Below are 15214 nucleotides of genomic sequence, written 5' to 3'. Positions count from 1 at the left end.
TGCATGCATGTTTATTTAAAGACCCTTCAGTTTAATGGTGCTTTAAGGAATTGTTTGAGTAGATAATTCAACATCACCGAAAGCGAGGTTGGTTTTTCCAAAGGATTTCTCCAGCTCCTGCACCAGGTCAAGCTTGCCCGACCTACTGGAAAACTTTTAGTGCAAATAGTTGAAAATGGAAAAAGTAATGGGAACACTGTGAGTATATGTAAATTTGTGTGTGTACATAGACTTGTATATACAATTTTATATGCAATAAAATGTATACTCACTTTTTCTTTGAATATGTTGTAGGCTTTGTAGCAGGTGAGGTCCTCTTTTGATAGCGTGAGCCCGGGCTGCAGAATCATCTGTCTGCCCCCTTGGAGACACATATAGAAAACATCAGTTACTCTTAACAATGACAGCATTATGCAGAGTGCACATGTCGAAATGTCTCGTACCCGAAAGTATGCTGGTAATAAGCCCTACGGCGATGACCGTCACAGTTCCCAATGGGCCGAAGTACAGGTATGAGAGTGAGTACCAATTATCAGCCAGGAAAGGCCTGTTGAGAAATAGATCTTGTTACATCTTAGCCAATAGATTTTGACTCAAATGATTTCCACAACCTACCTTTGTAGATTCTCCTCTTTTAATATGAAGTTGTCCATGTTTGCAGTCCAGTTAGTGCCATCTGGTGCCATTGAGAAGTTACAGCCGTGTGTCGTCAGAGGCAATGGTCTGCTGTTCTCAGGTTGTGGAGGGTATATCTGTGCTCCAATGCACACCCACAATGACAGCACCAAACCAGACAGCAGCCCTGCCAAACCTCCCTAAAACAGACAGACTTGCCATTGTAATGACCACTAGATTTTTGCATTTTATAAAGAAAAATACACTTTAGCCGGTTAACAGACACTTTGTATTGCTTTTCATGGTTTCTGCAGGTCTTAAAATGTCTTAATTCATCCTTACACAAAAGAAGGTCTTAAATCAGAGGAGAAAGTCTTAGGAATGGTTTCACAGAATAAGCCATAGCTATGCATTAGTTAAATTAGGACATTTATAGCTTTTTAAATGTGCCTTAAAAACCCTGGTGTGCTTCTTGAGACAAAACAATGACACTTGACTTATTTTAAGATATGTCACTGCAAGTTGCTTTCAGTTAAGATAGCTCAAAAATGTATTTTAGTCTGGGACTACTTGAGCCATGTGTGAAACCGGACAATCTATTCATAAAGGCATGTATTGCAAAAAGTGATTTTCTTCCCCAGTATTTATGTCCTATTTTCCAGGGCAAATATCTAAATCTTTAAATCAAGATACTTTTACATGAGGTGGAAATGTGAAATGAAGTTGTGAAAAGCTGGACTAAAGTAAGTGAATTTATGCTTAAAGCAAGAACAAATATCTGTTAGTGAGTTCAGATTTTCCGAGCCACTGGCAGATATTTGAACTGTTCAATTTATTTATTCAGTTTATTCCCTGAAATGTTCTTTACTTGGTCCTTAAAAGGGCCTTAAAATTACCTTCATAAAACCTGCAGCAATGCAGAAATGCATGAATTAGAATCATTTAAAAGCTTAACCCCTTAAAATTCATCCTGTGTAGCCATTTTTATTACTTTTTATTGAAATATTTTTATTGAAATTATATATTGCTTTACCATAGAAGTGGTACTTTAAACCCTTTTAGTGGGCAAAACTTTTGTAATATTAAATTCAAATATGGAACACAACTAGACATATAGTTTCTAGCATTTTTAGACCTAAATTATTTTGTTAAATACATATTGACAATTTAAAATAAAAAATGATTAGTTTGGTACATTTGCTACATAAAACTAACTTCTATAACTTTTTTTTACAATAAAAAAAATCTGCTGAGAATCTTTTTTTAAAAAGAGACCAATCAATTACAACCATTTAAGTCTACACTAAAAGAAAAAAAAAGGTGGTGAGATTTGAGGTTAAAATGTAGCCATAATGACCTTTGTGTTGGCACATGGAAACAGAATGCCAAGAGAAAAGAGACCGAGTAGAGGTCCGCCAACCACTCCTATAATACTAATAGCGGCCTGTTGAGGAACAAACAGACATGAAAATTGGGATTATGCCATCATTCGCAGTGCTATTTTCACATGATTCATCAGTAACCCACCTGCAGCATTCCTCCCATCAAAGATGCAAGACCAGCCATTCCAATGCACACAGCACCATAAACCACACCTGTGATTGGGGGACATCATCTAGTTTAATGGTTGGAATCACTGATTATGCGTTAATGGGCTCTAAATTAAGATATTTGCTCACTCATGCCCTTTGAAGCCCAGGACAGCTGCCTCTCTGACAGACTGAAGTACGGACGCATCAGATCTGTAATAGTTACCGCAGCCAAAGCATTTACACTGGAGGAGACTGTACTGGAGACAATAAATATAATACATGCTTAAGAAAACGTAGTTGTACTTTTTTAAGCCATAGTTTCATTGGCAAAGAGCTGCTTGGACATTCTGCTAAATACCTTATTTTGTGTTCTACAGAAGATCTTAATAGGGAACAAACCTTAAAGTGCCACTATATGCTGCTGCCACAAACAGTCCAGGCAGACCAGGGTATTGGCTCAGGATGTCCAGAACCAGGTATGGCATAAGCTTATTGTATATTATAAAAAGAGACACTTATGTTGCATATATAGAGTCGATTGGTAATAGGGTACTTATAATAACATGCACAGATTATAATGTTGTTGCATTTGAGATGCATTGCTGTTGTTTGTGGCATACCTGGTCTTGAGCAGACACCTTCTTTGCTGTCCATGGATCACAGTTCTTATAAATGGAGTATAAACACAAGCCACAAAACACTGAGCATAATGAAATAACCCAGAGAGACACTAAATTAATGTACAAAGCCCTGGATGGAGACAAACACACACACACACACACACACACACAAAGGTTTAGTTTCACATTGCATTTCTTTTAGTAGTTTAAATCTGAGAGTTATTTTTTGTGAAATGCTCACATTTTAGCATGGAACAGGGACTTGCATGATATGTATCTCTGCACCTGAGCTTGATTAATGCCATAGACGCTGGTCCATAGGAACGTCCCTCCAATTGTGATGCTCCAGAATGTGTGTCTCCTCAGAGGGTTTGGATCAAAGCTGAAGGGGTTGGACACGATATGAGAGTGTTTAATTATGCATTCCTGTACTTGTCAGTCATGTCACAACTCACTCCCATAGGTTGAGCCGGCCGCCCTTGGCAGAGTCACTGATGATAGTGGAGATCCCACCCTGCAGCAGCACTGATTGGACGATGACAGCCAAAAGACCAGCCAACATGATGCCAACCTGAAATACATCTGTCCACACCACTGCCTTCAGTCCGCCCTGCCAAGGTAAAGAGAGAGTTCTCCATCAGTGCTCCATCAGTCCATCGTCCCTGCCATCCTCATTCATTTTTTTTAAGTTAGACATCAGCCTTCTTAGTATTCCTTAATCAATTCAAAATAAACAATATAACAAGAAAAAATAATACAATTAAATGCCTGTTTTGTTATATGTAGGTTTGTATTAACTTTTTGTCAAAAGAAATAATAGGAAAACAAAAGAATAGGAAGTATCATCAGCAAAACTTGCAATAGCTCAGCGATTTCAAGAGCAAGTATTGAACGCAATCAAATATTAGTGTCGGTGCCATTTGTTGGTGGATCTGTTAAAGAATATGAATTTTGAAGATGTTGAAAATTATAGTTTTGAGAATATGTTTGCGATTGCGAATATGAGCCAGATGCTGAATATACTGGGAAACGAGGACAATCGTGATGGTATAAAACATTACTCAAATGGAACCCTTCCAAGCTCTAAAAGGTAACAAAACATGCTTTATTTTATTATTCTGTAATTATTATTCTAATATCAGGAGAGTTTTATATTATCGCAACAAGATAGAGATCCATCCAGATCTTCAGAGATCCAGACCAAAATATGTAATGATGATTGGTGAAAGATTCATGCATTTAAGGGTTAAAAAATAACAAGAATATTTTAAACCCAAAAATTGTGATTCTCAATTTATTCAGAATTGTGCAGTTCTACACTTTTTCAAACTTACTAATGTACAGTAAAGGGTGCAGACAACTCCAGTTGACATGACAGCACCCCAGAGATCCACACCTGTGACTGAGAAGAGAGAGAGGAGGAGTTCACTTGACCATAGAGTGCTGCACATTATTAAGCATACTTGTTACACCATGCACTTAACAAATAATGCAGTTCGAATTTACACTCTTAGAAAATAAAGGTTCTTTATTGCCATCTATACTTCCATGAATAATCTTAAATATTCATGGAAACTTTTCATAGCACTGTAAGGTACTTTATTGTAGAAAATGGTTCATTATATTATTAAAATGTTGTTCACATTAAGAAATAATGGTTTTAAAAGACTCTAAAATCCCACCTTTTAAATGGAAAAGGAAGAAAATTAAACTTAAAGCAAAAAAAAAAAAAATCCTACCTTGGTTTAAAGCCAAAGCTGGAGCATAAATAACCAGACCAGTGTACAGTACCTGAGAAGAGATGGAAAATACTCTAAACTACATTGAGCTACGATTTTTGCTATTATAAGACTAATAATAGCAACAACAACAAAAACTCACTGTCTGTATGATAAACAGGACTGTCCCAAAAAGTCGGATTACTTTATTGTAACGCATCTCCAGATACTGAAACAAATTATTAAAACAGTAGAGGGGCAAAAATGTAGTAACATGCTTGCATTGCTTTTACATCAGAATGAATGTATTATTGACACATTTTAATATATTTGAAATTAGTTTTTATTTTTTTGTTTAGTTAATTATAGTAACAAATTGTGTCATTTCATTATGTTTTGTGATTTTATTAGGTTTAAATTATTAGTATTATATTATTAGTTTTTTAGTTATTATGTATTTACACAATGAAAAAAAAGATGTGTTGGATTTACATGATTTAATCATGTACATCAGTTCTACATGATTCAATTAAGTTAAACAAACATGATTTGTTCACATAACTTTAACATCATGGAAAGAAGTAATTTTTAAGTAACCCATTGCATCTCAAAAGGATTTTAATTTGGCTTCCTAACAACAGTGGTATGTTCAGGGGGCTTGAGACCCTTCCTCTTTAATCAAAAACACAAGCTTATTTTGTTTTTGTACATTTTTGTGGTCACTTAACTGATTTATAAGACTGTACTAACTAGTTTTCATTCTGTTAGTCAGCAATAGCACATTATGAACATGCCAAGTGCTATGTAATTCTCTTTAATGACATGTCTCAGTCCACAGCCTAAGCAATCGCTCCACTCTTCTCCACTATCGTAACCCAGTATAATTGAAATGGTTCTAATTATTGCAACTTAATTAAACATGAAACACTATTTAACAATAGAAAGTCTCCCCCTTATCTAATTTTGCAGAAAAAACACATAAAATAACACTTAAATTCAACAATTTTACTCTTCTCGTCAAGTCCCAAGCAAAGCATGCTGGGAACTACAGTTTCAGCAAAAATCATGTTAAAGTACTTAATTGGTTCACATTTACCCCAAATAATGTAATCTAGTAGATTGCACATTTTAGAGTATTACATTATTCGAAAGCAAAGAAATCACGTTAAGAAGAGAAAAACAATTTTGTTGCATAGATCGCAAATAATAAGATTAAATAAATTGGACAATGTGTGTTTTGCTTTTTTTCAGTGCAGTTAATCATTCTAATGCTTTAACTTTAACATGTTTCAGTTACTTAATTGCCTTGGCAACATTTCAGAAATGCTTACAATTTGAACCCTGAATTAAATAAAAGGTGTTTATGTCTTTTCCTTCCAGTTATTTTTTTTCTCATCTCACCTCATAGGTGCTGGTTATGCCCAGTCTGTAGAAAATTGGCAGGAAGATCTCAGAACTAATAACCACCATCAGAACAAAAGAAAAGCAGACGAGGATGAAGATGGCTCCATACTGATATACCTCCACGGGGGTCCCCAAAACAGTGATGGCTGACATGAAGCTGGCCGTCAGGGACAGGGCCACCGGTAACGCCGTCATACTCCTTCCACCCACCAGAAAGTCTGCGGAGCTGCTCTGACCTCCTCCGGCAAAGGCGTAATACACCCCGACGCCTGCAGAGACGACCAGCATTAAGGTGAAGACCACATAGTCCCACACACTAAAGGAGGGTCCACTTGACATCTTGGTGCACGTCTGAACTTCTTTAATAGGATCTCTTGAATTTGCAAGGCAGCCTTTGTAGCTCTGTTTGCAAAATATTATCAGTGATCATTAGGAATGTACTCACTGACAGCTTACTTTAGCTCAGAGATTGTCTTGACAGTCTGAGGAGCCTCTTTGCGGTGCAGTCAGTCAGAGAGACTGTGATTGTTCCTGGAGCTGCATGCTTGTCATCATCCCACCCGTATCACATTCATTCCTCCTTATACAGCAGTTGGGCTGGAATAATTATAATAAACATAATGTGTTTATTCGTATGTGTGTGATACAGACAGATAATTCACTCCCTATTAATTACAAATGCAGCCTAATGTTTTTAACCTTATTCATTTTTTGTATGTATGTGTATAGCTTTAAGTAATACAACTTTTGGAGATAATGTTTAGCATAATTGGCAACTGGTTATGCATGCAACACAATAATGTTTAGAAATAAGTAAATGTAATTTTAAATATATGTATAGAACATTTTGTATATTATCTTATGATTTATTATTATACATAATTCAACCCTTGGTTAAATGACCAGTGTTATTTTAGTATCAGGTTTTTTTTATTGATATTTTATTGTTATTTTATGTTTATATTTTATATTTTTATTTTCATTTCAGTTAAAGTTTTAGTGATTTTGTTGTGTGTTTGTCATGTACAATTTTTAAACATGTCTATATAGGCATGTAGGTGAAATAAAATGTTTTTATTTTATTTTATCTTGAGTTTAGTTTATTTAATGTTTATTTTTTTTCATTTTTTTATGGTTTTCGGTCTAGTTTCAGTTATAATAATAACAGCCCTGGTGGACGGAAAGACAAAAACTAAATATTTTGGTAATGACTGAAAAAAAAAAAAAACCTTTAACGAGGCATGATCTTTCCTAATGCTCTTCTAAACGTAATAGGACATTTATTTTGAAAAAAAAAAAAAAGGAAAAGTCTACGCTTTACCCATAATGCATCATTCAAGATGGCGATTCCCTGAGACGGCATGTGTAGCAACAATTTCACAGCAACTGATAACGCATATATATATATTTTTAAATTCACGGAATACCCTTAATTTCTATATTTGGTCGTCAGAAAATACAGCAAAATGAAGCTCAAAGCCAAACCCCCGTCTCATAAATCAGAAAACACTTTCCGCGTAAGTTTATTGAACAACGCATGCTGGAGACTGCAGCTCATGTAACTTATCTGACAAACATAATGTTTTATTTCATTTATCGAAACGAATAGAGTTTAACATATTGAATTGGCTGTATATAAGACTGCTTTTAATAATGACATTTTCATCTATACAGTTCAATATACTTAGTTCTAACGCGAGGAAGTTTCCATTCAGTTAAGATGTCTTCATATTTTTTATTTTCCAGTTTGTTACGTTTTCTGAAAGGCTCGCAAAAGTAAACATTGATGTCATTCATCGCATTGACAGGACTGGAAGTTATGCTGAGGTATGAGTCTTGTTTATTTCAGATAATAACTCATTGTTATCAACGTTGTAGTTTTTTGTGTTTTCTATGAATCCTGCTGAATTCTCTTTATTTTTTCAGGAGGTAGAAACCTATTTTTATGAAGCTCTAATAAAATGGAAAGACTTGAATTTGACAGAGCACTTCAGTAAGTAACAATGTTCTGTTTGCTTTTAATATGACAATACACTATGTAATGAGGATATTGTACATACTTTTTATTTAATTTGGGATCTGTACACCTTGTCTATTGTCACTCTGTAAGTGTTATTGTAGTTAACCAAAATCATGAAAAAAATCACAACAAACTAAGTCAAAATATTTAGAATAAACTATATAAACACTGCTCTCTGTTAGTGTCAAGAATATGGTATAGTGACAATAAGAGATTTGGTTTGAGTATTAATCTGTTCTTGTCGGTTCTACAGCAACGTTTTTTCGAGAGGTGTCAAGCAAGAGTCAGTCTTTCAACATGCTGGTGTTTCACCAAAACACTATTGTGGAGAGTCTGAAGACCCACCTGTCAGTGAAGAGCAACATGGCTTACCAGCCTCTTCTGGAGTGAGTACCTCTCAGTCTTTGTTTAAAATAAACAGGCAGACGAATCCATGTTAACTCCACTCTTGCTTTCAGTCTTGTAATCCAACTGGCTCGGGACCTCCAGATGGACTTTTACCCCCATTTCCCTGACTTTTTCATCATCATCACGTCTATACTGGACACACAAGACACTGAAGTGTTGGAATGGGCCTTCACGTGTCTGTCATACCTGTACAAATACCTGTGGAGGATGATGGTGAAGGATATGGACAAGATATACAGGTGAGAAGTAGAAATAAATATAAAGTATAATGCAATGGGGGAAATTTGTGAATCCTGATAATGTCTCATGTCCTACATTATTTTTAATATATATACAGTATATTGATTCAATGGCAGAGTGCTTAGCTAAAATCTTACTTGAACTTAAAATTTGGAAAACAACTTGGTTAGGCATATGACTTGGTTTTTTTCTAGCAATTTTAAAGCCCAAATTATTTTGTGAAATACATATTTTGTATAAAAAAACATGTTTAGTTCAGTACATTTGCTTTGTAGTAAACAAACTTTTTACAGGTTTATTCAAGTCATTTCACCTTAGCAATAATTTTCAGTTCTTTTACAAGAGACCAACCTTAGAGGTCTGTATTCCAAATAATTTATGAATTACAACTTTTTGAGTTATTCACGTCTGTGCTCAAAAAGAGGGGTGACAGTTAATTTTTTTTTATTAACTAACAATGAGTAAGACATTTATTACAGCATTCATTCAACTTTATCAACTGTTTATTGTTAATTCATGTAATTTGAGGTCAATTAAATATTAATGGATGCATCTTTTGATATTAATAATGTATTATTAAATTATGAATTTAAGATGAATAAATGCCTTAGAAGTGTTAACTAATGTTAACAAATGGATCGTTATAGTAAAGTCTTACTCTTTCTAAATCAGTCTTTACAGTGAACTTCTGGCGCACAAGAAGGATCACATCCGTAACTTTGCTGCAGAGAGCTTCTCTTTTCTGATGAGAAAGGTCAGTCTTTTAGCATCTCATGTTATTTTCATCAAGTCCTAAGCTTAAACTAACGCATCTGTCTCTTGTCCAAAAGGTTACAGATTATGATGCGCTCTTCACACTCATATTCTCCAACCTGTCAGAGCATCCTCAGAAGGCCAGAGGAGCCGGTCAGCTGATCTTTGAGATGTGTCGAGGTGTCCGTAACATGTTCCACTCCTGTGCCTCTACGGTGAGACCACATCACAGAAAACCAAACGCATCACATAATAAATGTTTGTTCTGTCAGGGATTAACAGTACTGTTGTTGTTGTCAGGTTCTTCCGGCGGTGTTGCAGAAGCTTGGCCCAGCAGTCGGTCAGGAGGTTGATTTGCCTTGGGACACTATCAAAGAAACTCTGGACCACATGGCTGAGTCTTCAGCTAACTATGTTGACAAAGAACACATGCTGGTCCTGTGGGACTCCTTACAGGTAAGATAATCAAGTTTGTCTGACAAACCGTATAATATGGACTTGAATGTTTTATGCCCTTTTTATAAAGTGATTGTTCCCATTCTAGATGCTGATTTTCGTAATTTCTGTTGTGTTAAAATACATGCTATAGTAACTGCTTGTAATGGAACAATACATCGGCTAAACATATTAATCAGCTAAACATATTAATCATCTGAACATTATTTTGTCCATGTAAATATACAGTGTGTGTGTTATTTAATATATTTATATATATATTATACATGAACGTCAAAAAAATCAGTATTTATTTTATACAATCCCATTGCAGATATAAATATTAAGAACCAGTTTATTATTAATATATTATTATGGTGTTTTAATGGTCTTTATTTGTATATTTGTGTGTTGCAGGGGTCTCTGAAAGAAGTTCTTGGAAAGTTAGAGACAAGCCATGCCGACCCAGCTAATGAACACTTGGAGCGGATTCTGTACATCTACCATACACTTGTGGAGCATCGCAAAGGTGCAAAGATCACAAAACCACAGTCTGTTTGTGAGGTTTGTATGTGTGTGTTTTTCTACCACTCAAAAGCCCTATTTGGACAGGACCATTTTTAAACTGCAATTCTTATCGAGCGACGTCTGTGATTTCATGTACCGACTTGGATGGACTAACATCTCAGTGTTTATCACAAACACTAGTGGGAGTCTGTGTTTTCTAGATGTGAACATTACAAAAGTTCTTGTGCTTTGCTTGCTTGCATCACGTATGACATGCATGACTTTTAATTAAGTTTTTAGAAGTGACTTTATAATAATCTTGCACAAATTGAGCAGTTACCTGACTTGCCTGACACTGATATTAAAATAGGGAGTCTTAGCAGTTTCCTTAGTTTGGCTCTATTTATTAATACATGTAAAATGTCTCAGAGGACTGTTGCATCAGAGTGCTGGTGCATATCTGATATGTTTTTCTCAATTTTTGTTGTATTTAGACACTTCTTCAGCTAGTTCAGGCACCAGGACTGTCCTACTCCTGCTCCAGGCAGCTTTTACAAGTGGTCTCGTCACTGTTGATGGGGGAGAATTTGTCATTGCCTGCCCAGAGCATCCACGAACTGGTGAAAAAGGTTTGTTTAGTGTGCACCAGCACAAATGTTTGTCCATCTTTATCTGTCTGATTTCCTGTTGACCTCATTTGTTTCCTCTCTGCTCCCTCACGCAGGTCTTCAATAGCGGGATGGACCGAGACCTCATATTGTCATTTACAAAAGAGATGTTTAACATGAAACAGTTTGAGCAGGTCAGTGAAATCCAGACTGTGGTGTGAAACCATCTTTAAGATTAACTTGCGTCTGTTTTAATGTTGATCTGTGTTTCTCTAGGTGTTCTTGCCCAGTTTGCTGCAGTATCTGGAGCAGATATTCTGCACTGAGGACACTGTAAACCGACAGCTGGTTCTGGAACTGCTGGTTGGTCTGATTCTGTCCAAAGCTCCGCCCCCCACTGACGGATCCATGGCTTTTGAGAAGTACCCATTGGTCTTCACTGGACAGACTGTCAGGTTAGTAGGGCTTTGAATTTCTATGCACTTTTACTTTTAAAGAAAACATTTAAAGTGGACCTATTATGGTTTTTTACTTTTTCAACTTTAGTATGTAATGTTGTTGTTTGAGAATAAAAAAGACCTGGGCTGCTTGAGGTAGTAGTGTGTTGAAACCCGTGGTTATGGTAAGGGCCTAGCCTGACTAGCCAGACCCACATCAAGATGTTTGGTCTGGAAACTCACCATTGACAGGGCTCAATCCGAGGGGCGGGATAAACGGTTGTCTTTCAAACTCCCTCTGCACGGCCTGCATGCAACTGGATAGAGCTACGACCAACCAGAGCAACGAAGGTGAAGCAGAGCTCGTTGAAAGATTAAAATTTCGCAGTATCCGGTCGGCAAAACTCAGAACACATCTTCCCTTAAGAATGACTTCAGTGCCGTTCTTTTCTCAGAGAAAAGCTTAACTCCAAGTCTTCCAGAGTCGCGGTCAAAGCTGAGTTTCTGTGTTTACTAGAAGCACGCAAATGCAACTTGGCCGTCATTTATAAGCCCCGCCCACTGACTCTATACACGATGCGATTGGCCCGACCACAGTTTGCCGTTTACAGCTCAGAAGTGTATTGAGAGTTGCTAGATGGCACTCGCGGCAGATTAGATTTGCTGCCGCTAGGGTGCATCTAGATTTCTAGGCAAGTAAGGGGCATGACATTTTGGAAACATGCTCAAATGTAAAAAAGATGGACGACTCCTCTCCACTTCCTTCCACTGGACATGAAAATGAAGCCAAAATATCCCAGAAATGGTTGTTGCCGTTTACGTCATTCGAAGACCCGAGTCTGCGCAGTAATGATCCTGAGGTGGAGCTGCGATATCAAGGTCCAGTTGGAACTCCCGCTCCTGCAGACTCGATTGTAAACACAGCTGTCAATCATATTACATCCCGTTTTTATAGCATCAAATAACTAAAACCAAACTTATTGGGGAAAAAAACCTGGACTGCATGATTTGTTTTTTTGCTTTGTGGCACACTTGGGTTGACCAATCACAACTAACTGGTTCAGTCGACCGATCAGAGCACGTTACGCTTTTTAAAAATTTAAAATTTCTTTTAGGTCAACTGGACCTGAAAAAGACCAGTTGGTCTCTGTTCCCCAGCGGATTCTTTCTCTCATAGACATCCCCATCGATCAGCCGATTTCAGACCTTTCTCTACCCTGGGTTGCACTGGTGCTCCTCCCACACATCAGGTAAAAACTTAATTACCCTTAATCCTCTGGGTGTCAAATAGCATACAACATAAATTACTGTAAAATTATTTTGCATTCTCATCCAGTATTTATATATAATCCCATTTTATAGTATTTAGTATTAAAAGGTGAGTGGTCTTTTGCTGTATAATTTGGTATTTGTGTAAATATGCAATTTAAATGTTTTGCAGACCATTGGAAGCATCAAGGGTTATCCAAGCCGTCACTGCATTACTGAACAGGTTACTGCAGGAGGTGCGCAGTGAAACTCTGGGGAGAGGTTAGTCAAGTGTGTGTGTAAATGATTGGCTCAGGCTATATGTTAAATGTTTAATGTTAAATGTTTTTAGTGTTAAATTATGTCCTAATGCCATCCTTCTGTCCCTTCAGGAGGGCTGTTTGTAGCCCGCCAGGCTCTAAGCACTCTGCTCAGCTTCAAGGAGACGACAGCGGTACAGTCACTCCTGCCTGTAGAGCTGGTCAGAAACATAATTGAGTATGTGCTTTAGTATTTAAATGTTTATTTGCTCTAAACATCCCAGTAAAAAAGGGTCTTGTCTGTTACATTAAGAAATTTGCATTTTTGTTTGTTTGCTACAGGAAACTCCCCACGGATCTTTCAGCGCTGTTGTTAGGCGATCTCTACTATACCAGACTGGCACTCAACGGCTGCTCAGCTCAGCTGGACCATGAGTCTCTGCTGGAATTGTACCATAAACTGCATTCCAATTTTTCTTCTAACATTTCCAAGGTCAGATTTAGCCCAGTGAGGGTTGTTGTTAACTTGGAGTAGCACAGAATTCCCTCATTCCTGGAAAACCTGGCAGTATCAGAGGATTTAAGGCATAAAATAGTGATACAATTCAGTGATATAATACAATTTACGTAAAGCCTTAGTGCATAATGCATTATAATTCATAATGTACGTTATAATGCATTATATATTTTCAGAACTGATTGTAACCAAACCAGAGCGTTTAAAAGCATTATTTATGCCTTCTAATGCAACTTATAATGCACTGTATTGACTCATGAATAATTGTAACCACATGTATCAAAAAATGTTATATTATGTTTTGTTTTTTATTTATACATATATATATATATATATATATATATATATATATATATATATATATATATATATATATATATATATATATATATATATATATATTATTATTATTTTTATTTTTTTAAATCCTTAATGCATACATCACAAATGGCTAGAAAAGTAATTAAAACTTTAATACATTTGTTATTTATCTTTGTGGACCCTGCTATTATGAATATACAGATTCTGAAGGATCAATTTGTCCTTGTCCTCAACAGATTCGTTTGCTGAGCCTCAGAATATTGTCAAATTTTGAGGCTGATCTTCCTAAACCTGCAGAGGTATTATTTGTGAGATTTTCCAACAAGTTCTCAAGCAAAGCACATCGATGCATTTATTAATTACTCATGTCCTCTTCAGGGAGAGGAGAGCTCAAATGCGCAGACGGTGTTCGCCGTGTGTCTGCAGGCAGAGCAGGTCCCAGCCACCGTGCAGGACTACAGGGAGAAACTACTACACCTTCGTAAACTCCGCCATGACCTGGTGCAGCCCTGTCTGCCTAAGGGACCTTTCCATGAGGTAGATAATGCCCTTTACTCCATATTAAATGAAAGTTTTGCTTTGTGCTATAAATATGTTTGTGTTTTACAGGTTCCTCTTCGTTATCTTATTGCGATGCTCTTTGTCAATTTCCAACCTCTTTGGGATGCTGTTATTGATCTGATTGTGTAAGTGTGATGCACTACTTGAATGATCAGTCTCAGTTTCATTGTTGATCTTTTGCCTTTAAACCCTCATGCATAAGGTTATGTCTTCCGCATTATTCTCTATTTCTCTGTATCATTTCTGTCTTGGTTTAATATGCTTTCATCTGCTCAGGTCGCATGCTAAAGAAATGGACAACAAATTATTCTGGAATGTTTATTATGAACATCTGGAGATGGTTGCTGGTCTAGCTGGTGAGTTCTTAATGAGGAGGCATTCAAAATCAGTCAAATTTACTTGTTTGCACTTTATACAATACCAATTGTTTCAAGGCAGCTACACATTAATAAACAGGAAAATAACAGTGTTAACTATTGGATAATTATGACAATTATCAAACAACTTCAGCTGTAAAGTGCTCTAAAGAAGACAATAGTGTAATTCAGCTCAATTTAGATCAATGTTGTTTCATTTCAGTTCAGTAACTCGGTCAATGTTGCAAAGTTCAACAATTATGAAAGCAGCTCTACATACGGCAATAGTGTCATTATCAATATAATAATTTTATGATGGTTGTTGTTATATGTTCCCATTAGTCATAAGCTGTTATGAATGTTTATTCTCAGAGGAAGAGCTCCAGGCAGATGATGACGACGACGATGACGAGGGTGGTGCTGAAAAACATCAAGCCACAAAGCAGCTCAGAGGTCCGGGGACAAGTGTGTTGGAGAGCGGGGATGTGGGAGTTCTGTTTCTGGAAGAGCTGGACCAGGTGCTGAATCCCATTGAGAGAACTGACTTCACAAACTTCCGTGGCTTGCTTTGGCGAGCCATGTCCCAGTTTCCTGAAAAAGTGGAGCCGCGTTGCCGAGAGCTTAGCCCATTACTGCTGCGCTTCATCAGGTGTG

The 15214-nt window shown here is 36.8% G+C and overlaps 2 protein-coding genes across 3 annotated transcripts in view; one reads left to right on the top strand and one right to left on the bottom strand.

The window, feature by feature from the left end:
- Positions 1 to 24: 24 nt before the first annotated feature.
- On the bottom strand, positions 25 to 6549 carry slc5a8 (solute carrier family 5 member 8). 2 transcript variants are annotated; one of them, XM_067426926.1, is made up of 15 exons: positions 5887 to 6549; positions 4649 to 4714; positions 4507 to 4558; positions 4102 to 4169; positions 3223 to 3377; positions 3009 to 3149; positions 2768 to 2897; positions 2547 to 2635; positions 2295 to 2404; positions 2143 to 2210; positions 1973 to 2059; positions 616 to 815; positions 444 to 547; positions 273 to 361; positions 25 to 153 (listed from the first exon to the last, which is right to left on the bottom strand). In XM_067426926.1, the coding sequence occupies exons 1-15, from the start codon at positions 6226 to 6228 to the stop codon at positions 43 to 45; spliced, it is 1812 nt and encodes a 603-aa protein (XP_067283027.1). In that variant the 5' UTR covers positions 6229 to 6549; the 3' UTR covers positions 25 to 42. The 2 variants fall into 2 exon arrangements, with proteins under 2 accessions (XP_067283027.1, XP_067283029.1); XM_067426928.1 differs by lacking the exon at positions 25 to 153 and having other exon boundaries at positions 301 to 563; positions 674 to 815.
- Positions 6550 to 7224: 675 nt separating this feature from the next.
- Positions 7225 to 15214, top strand: part of utp20 (UTP20 small subunit processome component) — a 28232-nt gene continuing 20242 nt past the window's right edge. The window contains exons 1-21 of the mRNA XM_067428556.1: positions 7225 to 7406; positions 7636 to 7716; positions 7816 to 7882; positions 8163 to 8295; positions 8368 to 8556; positions 9230 to 9311; positions 9388 to 9525; positions 9611 to 9766; positions 10163 to 10309; positions 10747 to 10881; positions 10977 to 11054; positions 11137 to 11315; positions 12413 to 12547; positions 12739 to 12827; positions 12938 to 13043; positions 13148 to 13298; positions 13880 to 13942; positions 14022 to 14180; positions 14253 to 14329; positions 14481 to 14560; positions 14933 to 15209. Coding sequence (XP_067284657.1) covers positions 7356 to 7406; positions 7636 to 7716; positions 7816 to 7882; positions 8163 to 8295; positions 8368 to 8556; positions 9230 to 9311; positions 9388 to 9525; positions 9611 to 9766; positions 10163 to 10309; positions 10747 to 10881; positions 10977 to 11054; positions 11137 to 11315; positions 12413 to 12547; positions 12739 to 12827; positions 12938 to 13043; positions 13148 to 13298; positions 13880 to 13942; positions 14022 to 14180; positions 14253 to 14329; positions 14481 to 14560; positions 14933 to 15209 — 2573 coding nt within the window. The 5' untranslated portion in view covers positions 7225 to 7355. The remainder of the gene's footprint in view (positions 7407 to 7635; positions 7717 to 7815; positions 7883 to 8162; positions 8296 to 8367; positions 8557 to 9229; positions 9312 to 9387; positions 9526 to 9610; positions 9767 to 10162; positions 10310 to 10746; positions 10882 to 10976; positions 11055 to 11136; positions 11316 to 12412; positions 12548 to 12738; positions 12828 to 12937; positions 13044 to 13147; positions 13299 to 13879; positions 13943 to 14021; positions 14181 to 14252; positions 14330 to 14480; positions 14561 to 14932; positions 15210 to 15214) is intronic.

Source organism: Pseudorasbora parva, chromosome 20, assembly GCF_024679245.1.
Source record: "Pseudorasbora parva isolate DD20220531a chromosome 20, ASM2467924v1, whole genome shotgun sequence".
In the NCBI taxonomy this organism is placed as follows: Eukaryota; Metazoa; Chordata; class Actinopteri; order Cypriniformes; family Gobionidae; genus Pseudorasbora; species Pseudorasbora parva.
Note: the sequence above shows the minus strand (reverse complement) of the source record. Positions and strands in the feature narration are given on the sequence as shown.